We start from the raw sequence: 14,589 nt of genomic DNA, 5'->3' as shown, positions 1-14,589 counted from the left end.
ATTACTCGGTCATTTTCGTTGACGGGAAAAGTATGCCTCTCAAAAAAAACTCTCAATTTAAGCTGCTCTGGCACCTCTACAAATCCCTACTTCCCTCTGCGAAGGGCCTGTCTATTTACTTTATGCAATTTTTATTTTTATTTGAGTCTCCATCTTCTCTTATAAAACACCAACAAAGGGGCACTATGATCATACTTGAGCATTGGATGTAGCTAATATGCGAGTGTGTTTCATGAATGGATCAATGATTGAGCATGATGGGCTAGGGATAACTTGCTTTAGTGTTGATATTTTAAAAGACATGGTTGCTTGTTGATATGCTTGAGTATTGAAATCTTCATGTCAAAACTAGACTATTGATTTCAACCATATAAAAGTCCAAATGTCCATGCTACAAAAGAAAGGAATGTGTGATGAACATGTTAGGCAACATTCCACATCAAAAATTCTGTTTTTATCATTTACCTACTCGAGGACGAGCAGGAATTAAGCTTGGGGATGCTGATATGTCTCCAACGTATCTATATTTTTTCATTGTTCCATGCTATTATATTATCATTCTTAATGCTCTACAATCATTTTATAGCAACTTTATATCATTTTTTGGGACTAACCTATTGACATAGTGCCCAACGCCAGTTGCTGCTTTTTGCTTGTTTTTTACTTCGCAGAATATCAGTACCAACCGGAGTCCAAACGGAGCAAAAACTTTTTGGAGAATTTTTTGGTCCAGAAGACACAATATGGGCCAAAGAACTACCAGAGGGGAGCCCTGAGGGGGGCACAACCCACCAGGGCGCGCTTGGCGGCCCAGGAGTGCCCAGATGGGTTTTGCCTACTTCGGTGGCCTCCCGCACCGCCTCTTCGCTCTATAAATACTCCAATATTCCAGAAACCCTAGGGGAGTCGACGAAAAACAATTCCAGCCGCCGCAAGTTCCAGAACCACGAGATCCATCTAGACACCATCACGGAGGGGTTCATCATCCTCATTGGTGCCTCTCCGATGATGCGTGAGTAGTCCATCAAAGACCTACAGGTCCATAGTCAGTAGCTAGATGGCTTCTCTCTTTTTGATTCTCAATACAATCTCTTGGAGATCTATTTGATGTCACTCTTTTTGCGGTGTGTTCGTTGGGATCCGATGAACTTTGAGTTTATGATCAGATCTGTATATCCATGAAAGTTATTTGGCTTTTTGATCTCTTATATGCATGATTAATTATAGCCACGTATTTCTTCTTCGAATATTTGGTTTAGTTAGGCCAACTAGATCGATTTTTCTTGCCATGGGAAGAGGTGCTTTGTGATGGGTTCGATCGTGCGGTGTTGTTTCCCAGTGACAGAAGGGGCAACAAGACATGCATGTATCGTTGCTATTAAGGATAACAAGATGGGGGCTATTCCTACATGAATAGATCTCATCTACATCATGTCATCGTTCTTATTGCATTACTCCATTTTTCCATGAACTTAATGAAGGAAATATGCCCTAGAGGCAATAATAAAGTTGTTATTTGTATTTCCTTATATCATGATAAATGTTTATTATTCATGCTAGGATTGTATTAATCGGAAACTTACTACATGTGTGAATACATAGACAAACAGAGTGTCACTAGTATGCCTGTATTTGACTAGCTCGTTAATCAAAGATGGTTAAGTTTCCTAGCCATGGACAAAGAGTTATCATTTGCTAAATGGGATCACATCATTAGAGAATGATGTGATTGACTTGACCAATCCGTTAGCTTAGCACGATGATCGTTTAGTTTGTTGCTATTGCTTTCTTCATAACTTATACATGTTCCTATGACTATGAGATTATGCAACTCCCGTATACCGAAGGAACACTTAGTGTGCTATCAAACGTCACAACGTAACTGGGTGATTATAAAGATGCTCTACAGGTGTCTCCGATGGTGTTTGTTGAGTTGGCATAGATCGAGATTAGGATTTGTCACTCCGAGTATCGGAGAGGTATCTCTGGGCCCTTGATACGTCTCCAACGTATCTATAATTTTTGATTGTTCCATGCTATTATATTATCTATTTTGGATGTTTAATGGGCTTTGTTATGCACTTTTATATTATTTTTGGGACTCACCTATTAACCGAAGGCCCAGTGCAAATTGCTGTTTTTTTGCCTATTTAAGTGTTTCGCAGAAAAGGAATATCAAACAAAATCCAAACGGAATGAAACCTTCGCGAGGATCGTTTTTGGAACAAACGCAATCCAGGAGACTTGGAGTGGACGTCAAGGAAGCAACGAGGCAGCCACGAGGTAGGAGGGTGCGCCCAGGGGGGTAGGCGCGCCCCCCGCCCTCGTGGGCCCCTCATGGCTCCACCGACCTACTTCTTTCGCCTATATATACTCATATACCCTGAAAGCATCCAGGAGCACCACAAAATCCTATTTCCACTGCCGCAATCTTCTGTACACGTGAGTTCCCATCTTGGGGCCTTTTCTGGCGCTCCACCGGAGGGGGAATCGATCACGGAGGGCTTCTACATCAACACCATAGCCTCTCTGATGATGTGTGAGTAGTTTACCACAGACCTTCGGGTCCATAGTTATTAGCTAGATGGCTTCTTCTCTCTCTTTGGATCTCAATACAAAGTTCTCCTCGGTTCTCTTGGAGATCTATTCGATGTAATTCTTTTTGTGGTGTGTTTGTCGAGATCCGATGAATTGTGGGTTTATGATCAAGATTATCTCTGAATTCTTATATGCATGATTTAATATCTTTGCAAGTCTCTTCAAATTATCAGTTTGGTTTGGCCTACTAGATTGATCTTTCTTGCAATGGGAGAAGTGCTTAGCTTTGGGTTCAATATTGCGGTGTCCTTTCCCAGTGACAGCAGGGGCGGCAAGGCACGTATTGTATTGTTGCCATCGAGGATAAAAAGATGGGGTTTATATTATATTGCTTGAGTTTATCCCTCTACATCATGTCATCTTGCCTAATGCGTTACTCTGTTCTTATGAACTTAATACTCTAGATGCATGCTGGATAGCGGTCGATGTGTGGAGTAATAGTAGTAGATGCAGAATCGTTTCGGTCTACTTGTCACGGACGTGATGCCTATATACATGATCATGCCTAGATATTCTCATAATTATGCGGTTTTCTATCAATTGCTCGACAGTAATTTGTTCACCCACCGTAGATTATGCTATCTTGAGAGAAGCCACTAGTGAAACCTATGGCCCCCGGGTCTATCTTCCATCATATTAATCTCCCGCCAACTAGCTATTGCTGTCACCGTTTATTTTGCAATCTTTACTTTTCAATCTATACAACAAAAATACCAAAAATATTTATCTTATTATCTTTATCAGATCTCACTTTTGCAAGTGTCCATGAAGGGACTGACAACCCCTTTATCGCGTTGGTTGCAAGGTTCTTGATTGTTTGTGCAGCTACGAGGGATTTGCGTGTAGTCTCCTACTAGATTGATACCTTGGTTCTCAAAAACTGAGGGAAATACTTACGCTACTTTGCTGCATCACCCTTTCCTCTTCAAGGGAAAACCAGCGCATGCTCAAGAGGTAGCAGCCCTCTCGGTAATGCACATCACTATAAGCCTTGCAAGCATTGTGACTAATGAGTTAGTTGCGGGATGATGCATTACGGAACGAGTAAAGAGACTTTCCGGTAACGAGATTGAACTAGGTATTGAGATACCGACGATCGAATCTCGGGCAAGTAACATACCGATGACAAAGGGAACTACGTATGTTGTTGTGCGGTTTGACCGATAAAGATCTTCGTAGAATATGTAGGAACCAATATGAGCATCCAGGTTCCGCTATTGGTTATTGACCGGATATGAGTCTCGGTCATGTCTACATAGTTCTCGAACCCGTAGGGTCCGCACGCTTAACGTTCGGTGACGATCGATATTATGAGTTTATGTGTTTTGATGTACCGAAGGTTGTTCGGAGTCTCGGATATGATCACGGACATGACGAGGAGTCTCGAAATGGTCGAGACATAAGGATCGATATATTGGATGACTATGTTTGGACATCAGAATGGTTCCGGGTGAGTTCGGGCATTTACCGGAGTACCGGGGGGTTACCGGAACCCCCCGTGGAGTATATGGGCCCTAATGGGCTTTAGTGGAAAGAGAGAGGGGCGGCCAGGGCAGGTCGCGCGCCCCCTCCCCCTTGGGTCCTAATTGGACTAGGGAAGGGGGGGGCGCCCCCCTTTCCTTCTCCCTCTCTCCTCCTTCCTTCTGTCCTACTCCAACTAGGGAAAGGGGGGAATCCTACTCCCGGTGGGAGTAGGACCCCTCCCAGGGCGCGCCATAGAGGGCCGGCCCTCCCCCCTCCTCCACTCCTTTATATACGGGGAAGGGGGGCACCCCATAGACACACAAGTTGACAGTTGTCTTAGCCGTGTGCGGTGCCCCCTCCACAGATTCCGCCTCGGTCATATCGTTGTAGTGCTTAGGCGAAGCCCTGCGTCGGTAACTTCATCATCACCGTCATCACGCCATCATGCTGACGAAGCTCTCCCTCGACACTCAGCTGGATCTAGAGTTCGTGGGACGTCACCGAGCCAAACGTGTGCAGATCGCGGAGGTGCCGTACTTTCGGTGCTATGACCGGTCGGATCGTGAAGACGTATGACTACATCAACCGCGTTTTCATAACGCTTCCGCTTACGGTCTACGAGGGTACGTGGACTACACTCTCCCCTCTCGTTGCTATGTATCACCATGATAGATCTTGCGTGTGCGTAGAATTTTTTTGAAATTACTGCGTTCCCCAACACTTAATACACTAGATGCATGCTGGATAGCGGTCGATGTGTGGAGTAATAGTAGTAGATGCAGGTAGGAGTCGGTCTACTAATCTTGGACGTGATGCCTATATAATGATCATTGCCTGGATATCGTCATAATTATTCGATCTTCTATCAACTGACCAGCAGTAATTTGTTTACCCACCGTGTGCTATTTCTTGAGAGATGCCACTAGTGAAAATCTACAACCCCCTGGTCTATTCTCCCATCATATATTTTCAGACCTACATTGCCATTTGCCTTTTGTTTTATTTGCATCTTTTATTTTTCACATCTATATTATCAAAAACCTAAAAATACCTCGCTGAATTTTATTTGCCGTTATTCCATTTGCATCTACCAATCTATCTATTTACCAATCTTTTACCCGAGAGGGATTGGCAACCCCTCTTACGCGTCGAGTTGCAAGTATTTGTTCTTTGTGTGCAGGTACCGTTTACATAGTGTTGCTTAGTTCTCCTACTGGAATTATACCTTGGTTTCATAACTGAGGGAAATACCTATGGTAGTTGTGCTGCATCATCCCTTCCTCTTTGGGGAAATACCGACGTAGTTCAAGCGACATCACGGCACGCCACCGAAGGGGTTGTGTCACCACCCCGGGTTTTGGGGGCTAGACGGACTGCACTGCATCCGGCAAAGCAGCGGTCAAGCGCCTCCCGCCACTAGTCCCGACGGATTTGCGCGGACGCAATGGATTCCCGCCAAAACAAGCCCATCTGCGGTCGGGTGCACTCCTCTTTCGAGTGGCAGAGAGCCATGAGGACGGCCATCTCCTCGTCGGGACTGCAAGGGACAAGGTCCCAGTCGATGGATCCAAACCTCTTGGAGTTAATCCTCTGTCTGCCATGCCAGAGAAGATCGGAGTTTGTCAGAGTGGAGCTAGTGGATGAAGGAGAGTTGAGTGGAGGGCTTAGGATTTGGTCCGGAGTGCGGCTAGAGAGGTATATATGTGGGGTTGGGTGCAACACCCCGGACACACCTGCTGATTGCTGGCGGTTACTCCTGGCAGGATCTAGATGGACTCCACATATCAACACTAGTCTTTCCTGCGCACTTTATCCTCACTTATGCGGACGTGGGATCAATTTTCTAGTCGGCCACCCATCCTAAAATTGCTCCAAGCTGAGCACACTTAATTTAGAGTTCTTTCCGAATGAGCTCCTAGAAAAGAAGGAATTCCTTGTTGATATAAGTAGTCTATCATCCGTAATAATTCAGTCACTCACATCCACCCCACTCAAAGGAACCGACGTCCTCATCAGCCCACGGGAATGTTCCCTCTTGGCACATGCGTCTGTGCGTCCAGCCTGGCACATGTGCCATGTTGTGTGCCACGACGGGCCACAAACGTCATGCACAACATGACCTCGCACATGTCCCCCAAACAACTGTGTAACTGCGAGGGCTGGCTCTAATACTAACTTGTAACGCCCCGGACACGCCGGCCGATTGCTGTCCGTTTCTCCTGGCCGAATCTAGACTGGCCACACAGATCAACACTAGTCTTTCCTGCGCACTTTGTCCTTACTCATGTGTATCTGGGAGCAACTTCCAAGTCGGTCACCTATCCTAAAATTGCTCCAAGCTGAGCACGCTTACTTTGAAGTTCTTTCCAAATGGCTTTCGAGAAAGAAGAAATTTCGTATTGATATGAGTAGTTTATTATTCGTAATAAGCCAAAGACCGTCTCACATCGAGGTGGGCCATAGTGGGCTGGATCCAACGTGATGGACGCGTTTTGGCGTGTCCAAGCATCCCCATATCAACCACACATATGGGCTGGATATAAGAGTATCTACAGTCGGGCGCCCCAAACCGGCCTCAAATGCCCGAGCGGCCAAGCCAGTCACTGACCGGTCACGATTTTTCGACCCAGGCGGCCCCTTCAAACGGGCCTCCAACGCCCGGGCTGTCTCGCACCCCTCATATCCAGCCCAAATATGGAGCGGATGTGGGGGACGCCCAGGCGCGCCCTGGCACGCCCGCCACGTCGGACTGATGGCGGGGGTCCCATGCGAAAACGCCTGAAAACCCGACGGTCCAAAGCTCCACCGTCGGACCAGTGGCGCCGCTTGGCGTCGCTCCGGCGGGCCGCCTAGTGCCTAGCCCGACTATTTAAGTCGACTGGCGGCACTGAAACCCTACCATCCACATTTTCCTCCGCATGTCCGCTGCTGTCGCCACTTTCCACTTTCCACTGCACCTGTCCGCCTAGTAGCCATGTCCCCACACCGCCGGGGTGAGGAGCGAACCATTTCTAACGCCGAAGCGCCGGCTAGAGCTCCTTGAGGAGATCCGCGCAAGGCGCGAAGCCTGGATCACCGCGGGGCTACCTCCGGATGCAGTGGATCCGGAGGAGGGGGAGGAGGAGGAGGAGGAGGTTGAGGAGGAGGATGAGCCGGAGGAGGAGGATGTGGGGGACGCTCGCGACGCGGATTTGCAGGCCATCCTCGATTCCCTCTGGTTGGAGCCGGTTGCGGAGGCCAGACGTCGTCGCCGGCAGGAGATGGAGGCGTAGTAGGCTGTGGAGGAGGCGGAGATGCTCGCCTACATGGATGAGGTCGAGCAGGAGGAGGACGAGGCGGAGCCCTCCTACCCGCCTGTCCAGCCGGCGGACGGCACCGTCGTGATGGACATCTCCGACGACGAAGAGTAGTTAGGGTAGTATGTAGTGCGATAGGATTTCTTTTGCATGCTTTATATAGATTTAGGGGGTTGAAATACGAGAGACTCGAATGCAGTGGCTAATTTAAGGCGCGACCGGTCATTGTCCGCGGACGCGCTCGGTCGCGTCCGTGGGGTTGTAGATGCTTTCAGAATCACCAGCCCGGACGTTTAGGTTATATTTGGGACGGCCGATTGGGTGACAATTTATGTCGGGATAGCCATCCATGTATATGAGGCGTCCGGTTGTAGATGCCCTGAAATGGACAAAGCAGTATTTTCCGGTGTCCTGGTCCAGCGGTAATTTGCATGCCTGTGTGCGCGCCGTGTGAGTGTTCCGATATTTAAATCCTCACACATGACGCATGGCGGTTTTGTTAGCTCAGCAGCGTGCAACTTGTGGGCATTGCGCGATATGGAAAGATGCCGTTGCTTTGGTTTGGTACCTCGTTTCCTGTCTTCGTCTGTACCTGCAGATATAAATACGTGGTCTGTTTGGCTGATAATATACAAGTTGTTTAGTCTCATGATGCTTGCCGCAACTAACTGAGTGAGTCCAAACGACTGAACTAGGCACATCACCGGTAGCTCTCTAGTACGTGGAAATGTCAGCTGTGTGTAAACTTCTTACCAACTTTTGTAAGACAATGCTATTTTTTTTATGGAAAAAGCTTGCCATCAGCCGGCTCCCGTCGCCTCCCTAGCCATCGGATCTATTTTGATCGAATGGTTTGGGGAGCAACCTACGTACATAATTTAGGTTTTGCAATTGAGTCGTTGTTGCAGTCTTCTTCACCGCAACAACTAGTTTGTTGCAGGATCTGGATCTCACGCGAATCCATGACCGCCTCTATGTCTTTTTTATTCTTTTCATCCCGAGACACCAGCAACACAACAGGGTGGTCCCGGCTTGTCGCTTGCCCACCTCCACCATGTCCGTCGATCGCGCGTGGTGCACCCACCTCTTCTGAGAGGAGGATGGCAGCGAGACGACATGGAACGAGGACGCCATGGCGGCCATGACCGCGGCGAACCGCAACTTTGTCGTGGAGCAGCGTGCGATCTACGAGACCATCCGTGCTCAAGCCACCGGCCAACACAAAGCCAGTTGCGCCTTCTGCGCGCCGTCGACGAACTATGGGCGGCCCGGTTGGACGACGACAGCGCCTGCGCCACCATCTCCGCCGTGGATCTCACGTCCACCAACGACAGACAGGTCGTGGACTCCTTCAATGACGAGTAGGCCATGGGAGGCGGCGGGGCCTGGTGTCCCATGTGGGCCGGTCCATCCTCCGTGTTCTACTCTTCCTCGCCGGAGACCAAGGAAGGCGTCCAAATCAAGCAACAGAAAGTCAAATTCACTGCAACTCTGAAATTGATTTATCTTGGTCCTTCGTCCTGGCTTCAGGATTAGGGGAGTCGTGAAACACGGGAGCCTTTTATCAGCTTTGTTAAAAGGAAAAGAAAAGAATTTTGATCACCTGCTTTGGCCTTCTAGTGCTCAGATATACTAGGCGTGGAGAAATGGAGATTCCTTCTCATCCGCGCCAGATTTCAGATCTAAGGATGCAATTTTAAGGTAGAGCAAGGACAATGACCCCTCAAGCTCGCGCTCTTCCATGGAAAACTAATAACTATAGTTTCTTTGATCCGAGGAGTAGGTCATGCATCTATTTATCCTGCTGATTGGCCTTCCAATCACAAACGGAATCCTGCACAAGCTGATAACAGACACTACAGGCAAGACGATCCTGGAGTTTTAATCACGAGGGACGAAGTGGCCTCTGTGCGTCACTGTGATGGAGATATGCAGAAGAAAAGCATGCGGCATTGGAAAGCAAATCGAGGCTTATTTGGCTCGTCAAGTGTAACTTACTTTTGGACTCCGTTCCATATTAGTTGTTGCTCAGATTGATGTATTCAACATTGAAATACGTCTTAGATCATTTTTATTTTAGTATAAAGTTGAAACACTTATTTTAGGACGGAGAGAGTACCTATGTACCACCAGTGGCAAAATCCTACAAGAAAAAGTTCAAAAAAAATTCCTGCAAGAAATAGTAAAGCTCTTTTTTCCAATGAGCTACGTGGATCTACAGCCGCGGTCCTGTCAGTCATGTACTATCTTGTGCAGTATTATGATAGATACTTCCTGTCCTGGTCTCACTGTTTGTCTTCCATGTTCAAGCCGAAACACAAGTCTATTATCCTCTCAGGTCCTTCCTGTAGGTGTTCATGTAGGCTTTCCCTGCAGCAGCAGCACGACAGCGTAGAAATTTCCGTTTCCGTGATCAGCCAAGACTTCCAAAATCCAAACTGTTTGAAGATTTCGATGTGTGAACATCAAGATCAATGATTTAACTTGAGCCGAAACCGACAGCTTTCAGCAGCTGTCCTACTCTCTCACAACGATAGCCTTAAGGGCCCGTTATATCCTACGATATCAGAAAGGACAATTAAACAGCACGAGATCACATGGCACAGCGATGAAACTTCGGTCCACCATACCGGCGGAGAACTAGTTCGCGAACACACCCAAACTGTCTACCCAGCACACATCAGTAGGTCCGGTACCTTGACTAAGGGAGAAGCTTTATACAAGTCCAGATGAACTCTAGTAGCCCCATGGAGTACTCAGAGCACCCATGGACTACTCTACTTGCAGAGGTCCAGAACGAGCGTCGAGATTTTAAGGTTTTTGTGGCATCCTTTCAATCTGATTCTCCAAGTGTTTTGACGGCGTCTTCTATTGCGGGTACTGATTTGCTGAATGTCTCCCACTGCTCGACCGTCATACTCATCCCTGCATTTAAGCAGCAGGTCAGCATATGAAATGGAGTGTGCAAATTAAACAGGGAAAAAATAACATAACAAAAGGCAGCAGCTACAACACTCAAATTATTCAGCACTTGCATGTGAATGCCAATAAAGATGACATAATACGCATGTGCGACATATCAAACTCAAATATGAATTGTATATAGTTCGATGCAAGACATAAATTAAGAACTGAAAGCAACAAAGGTATTAGTATCAACATGTTTGCAACAGGAGGATGTCTCATGTGAAACATTCGCCAGGATCTGACCCCTTCAGTAAACATACGGCAAGGGATTGTAATAGACTCGCAATTGCTTATTCTTGAGTGCCACATGAATAAGATTGAAATGCTAAATAAAATTCACCAATCGCTTCAGACTATGGACAGTATAGAAGGAACTCCAAGAGCAACATGACAAAGGAAACCTTTTTTTTAGAACAAAAAAAAAGGAAACCATTATCAACTGGTTTGTAAACCTAAGGAGTAAACTACATGAATACAACAGCTAGTATACTGTGCTGAATTCAAGTGTTCATTCCACGAAACAAAATTTGGCTAACCATTTTAATAGAGTTAAATCAGCACAGATACATGAACCTACTCTTGCATAAGATCTAATCACTAAATCTACTCAAATATTGGACAAGCTAGTTATCCTCTATGAGAGCATCATTTCTTGGTCAGCGACTATTTTACAAGAACAACTACTGCAACAGCTTCAAACTAGAGTACATATAGACTTCCATAAAGCATGAAAGCTGAACTTAACACAGATGTCATAGACAAAACTACTGATCTGAATTGCTAGATAGAGAATAACCAGGGTCGGAGGCTAATGAGCACCCATATCACCATATCAGTTGCTCTGCAGCAGCAATAGAAAAAGAGAAGGCACACTAATCATAGCCAAGCAGTGACCAATGGACAAATTGCACAGTGCTACATAGTTTGATCAACACAGGATCTTTATGGCATAACTAATAGCCACAGGTAAAAATGACAACAGAGAAATTGGTTTCAATAAATACCGATATTCGCAAGTCCCGCACAATTTACACAGGGGGACTTTGTACAAGCTAAGTTTATGGCATAACTTGTAGCCACAGGTAAAATGACAACAGAGAATTGGTTTCAATAAATAATGGTGTTCGCAAGTCCCACACAATTTACACGGTGGGACTTTGTACAAGGCTAATGGCCGCATTAAGTCCAAGGTACACTCCCCCTCAACGCTGGTATACTATCCACCACTTGCAAGTGGAATGTATTAGGCTAATGAACAGATGAACATGGCAAACAAAATGACAATAAAGTGTTTCAGTTTTGACATAATCTGATAGTGTGGATTTCAGGCAACTGATGCACCCTTTCCTGCAAAGACTGAAACCTGAAACAAAACCCAACCAAATCGACATTGCTGCAAGGTCGCCGTAACTAGCAGGTTTGCCATAACTGTGAATATACCAAGACGAAAGGCCATTCGAACTGAGCAAAACAAATATTCAAATCTGGGATTCGAGCAGAAATCCAATCCTCGAGCTCAAGAAATAATTGTGAGATTGGCAGCACCTTTGGAGGTGGGCAGTTCCTTGCCGTCCTTGAAGTAGTACTCGCGGATAGACACCAGCGTTTTGCCCTTAAACTCCTGCAGCGTCACCCTCCTGTTCTTCGACAGCTGCAAACGCAAACAAATCGCACCGTAAACCCTAGCCCCGGCACTAAACCCTAGCAATGTTTAGGCGAGAACAGTTGAACTCACGCGGCAGAGGATGAGGTCTCCATTATCGTCGAACTCCTTTTTTCCTTCACCTCCCTTGTCCTCCTCCTCCTCCTCCTCCTCTTCCCCCTCCTTCTCCTCATCCTCTTCCTGCCCTTCCTCCTCCTGACGCTGCTGTTTCTTTTTCCCCTCCTTGCGGGAGCCGCCCTTCTGCTTCTCGTCTTCTTCTTCGGCGAGGGACTTGAGGTAGTCCTCCACGAGGCGTCGCACGAAGCGCTTGTGGAGGGGGAGGTCGAGGTCGATGCCGAGGCGGTCGGCGGCGGCGGTGCGGACCTTGTACTCCGTCAGGGACTCCATGTCGGAGCCCCGCAGGATCTCCAGCACCGCCGCCTCCACTTTATCCTGCGTCTTCTCGTCCATGTCCACGCCCGGAGCCGCCGCCGCGTCCTTCGCCGGTTTCCTCCTGCGCAGTTACCCTCCGTGCGCTTCGTCGATGGAGTGAATGGGGGGAGAGGAGAGTAGTAGAGGCTCCTCCGCTACGGGCCGATGTATCAGGCCGTGAATGTCAGATTCGGTTAATGGATTATTCTGCGCATACCGGGCCTGTTGGCACTGGGCGCCCACCCGAGGCCCAAAATAAACTCTAAAATTGTTTGCTATAAACTTGTAAATAATTAGGGCTGGATCCTATTCGGGGGGCTCCTAACCGGCGCTCGAAGCGCACGTTACTGGGCCGGCCCAGGTGAGCTTCGACCGAAAACCACGACGCGAGAAAATGAACGTGAAAATTTGCGAAAGCTGGGTTTCGAACTCACGATCACACTTCTTTCTGTCCGACACGAGAACCACTAGACCAAATACGTTCTTATGTTCTGTAGCTAGGAAAACGTTCTACTTAACCGTTATTCAGTGAAAACATTAACGTAAAATCTGAAAATTAGTTGAAAAGTTCATTGGTTCTGAAAAATAAGTTCATTGATTTTGAAAACTAGTTCACCATTTTTCTAAAAAATTCACAAATTTTTAAAAAGATTAAACGATTTTGAAAAAATGTTCATCAGTTTTGAAAAAAGTTCATCAATTTTGAAAAAAAGTTCATCGATTTGGAAAAAAGATTCATGGAATTTGGGAAAAAATGTTCATCAAATTTGAAAAAAATTCATCGAATATGAAAAAAAATCAACGGATTTGAAAATTGTTCATTGGTTTTAAATTATTCATTGAATTTGAAAAAAGTTCATTGAATTTGAAAAAAGGATCACCGAATTTGAAAATAAGTTCAGCAATTTCGATAAAGTTCATTGCATTTGAAAAAAGTTCATCGAAATTGAAAAAAAGTTCACAAATTTGATAAAAAGTTCATTGAATTTGAAAAAAGTTCATCAAATTTGAAAAGTTAGTTCATCAATTTTGATAACAGTTCATTGAATTTGAAAATAAGTTCATCGATTTTGAAAAAAGTTCATCAAATTTGAAAAATAAGTTCATCGATTTTTATAACAGTTCATTGAATTTGAAAATAAGTTCATCGATTTTGATAAAAGTTCATTGAATTTGAAAAAAGTTCATCGAAATTGAAAAAGTTCACGAATTTAATAAAAAGTTGGCGCATTTAAGGAAAGAAGAAAAGAAACATGAAAAAGTAACCAGAGAAAAAACACACCCAGAAATTGACCAGCGAATGACCTAGATAAAGATTAAAAAAGAAAAGAAAGAAGTTTGTGGACATAGACGCGTTCTTATCCTGGTGGTGAGTGCGCTCCACATTCAATCGAGCGATCCAGTGTTCGATCCCTCGCTAGCTCACGTTAATTTTGCTCTAGTTTCAATAGGAAAAAAAAACGGGCCGGTCCAAGACGGCGCGGGGGTGTGCGCCCGTTTGCGTGGATGCTTGTATCGGGCGCAACAGGCGCCGTTTAGGAAATGCGTCCTATTCGGCGCCCTCTGCGCCCGATATAGTAGATTCCGCAAATGGGCGCATACCCCCAGCCTCCGCTGGGCCGGCCCATCTAGATTTCCCCCCTGAGTTAATTCACACAGTAAAAAAATACACTAATACTTGGAGTCGAACCGCGTACCTCCTGATTAATAGCAAGAAGCAGTAACCACCGCGCCATAACCAACCGCGTACCTCCCTCGCTAGCTCACGTTAATTTTGCTCTAGTTTCAATAGGAAAAAAAAAACGGGCCGGCCCAAGACGGCGCGGGGGTGTGCGCCCGTTTGCGTGGATGTTTGTATCGGGCGCAACAGGCGCCGTTTAGGAAATGCGTCCTATTCGGCGCCCTCTGCGCCCGATATAGTAGATTCCGCAAATGGGCGCATACCCCCAGCCTCCGCTGGGCCGGCCCATCTAGATTTTCCCCCCTGAGTTAATTCACACCGTAAAAAAAATACACTAATACTTGGAGTCGAACCGCGTACCTCCTGATTAATAGCAAGAAGCAGTAACCACCGCGCCATAACCAACTGCGTGTTAACTTTTATATTTTTATTTCTTTTCGTCTTTCCTTGTTTCTTCTGTTTGTGTTTTTCTGTTTTCGTTTTTCTATTTTCTTTTTCCTCCTTTTCTT

General features: G+C 46.2%; 1 protein-coding gene across 1 annotated transcript; it reads right to left on the bottom strand.

Annotated features, from left to right (window-relative positions):
- Nucleotides 1-9,951: 9,951 nt before the first annotated feature.
- Nucleotides 9,952-12,542, bottom strand: LOC109732768 (RNA polymerase II transcriptional coactivator KELP). Its single transcript, XM_020291960.4, has 3 exons — nt 12,061-12,542; nt 11,871-11,976; nt 9,952-10,283 (listed from the first exon to the last, which is right to left on the bottom strand). The coding sequence occupies exons 1-3, from the start codon at nt 12,436-12,438 to the stop codon at nt 10,192-10,194; spliced, it is 576 nt and encodes a 191-aa protein (XP_020147549.1). The 5' UTR covers nt 12,439-12,542; the 3' UTR covers nt 9,952-10,191.
- Between the last annotated feature and the right edge of the window lie 2,047 nt (nt 12,543-14,589).

This window comes from Aegilops tauschii, chromosome 3 (assembly GCF_002575655.3).
Source record: "Aegilops tauschii subsp. strangulata cultivar AL8/78 chromosome 3, Aet v6.0, whole genome shotgun sequence".
In the NCBI taxonomy this organism is placed as follows: Eukaryota; Viridiplantae; Streptophyta; class Magnoliopsida; order Poales; family Poaceae; genus Aegilops; species Aegilops tauschii.
The sequence above is the reverse complement of the archived record's forward strand: the minus strand, read 5'-3'. Positions and strand labels throughout refer to the sequence as shown.

What these genes read in the sequence shown, in the direction of transcription:
- LOC109732768 (XM_020291960.4), bottom strand. Translation starts at nt 12,438, where the DNA reads ATGGACGAGAAGACGCAGGATAAAGTGGAGGCGGCGGTGCTGGAGATC. An exon ending in GAGACCTCATCCTCTGCCGC is followed by an intron (nt 11,977 to 12,060) that starts GTGAGTTCAACT and finishes TTGCGTTTGCAG; the next exon opens with CTGTCGAAGAACAGGAGGGT. An exon ending in GGAACTGCCCACCTCCAAAG is followed by an intron (nt 10,284 to 11,870) that starts GTGCTGCCAATC and finishes GCTTAAATGCAG; the next exon opens with GGATGAGTATGACGGTCGAG.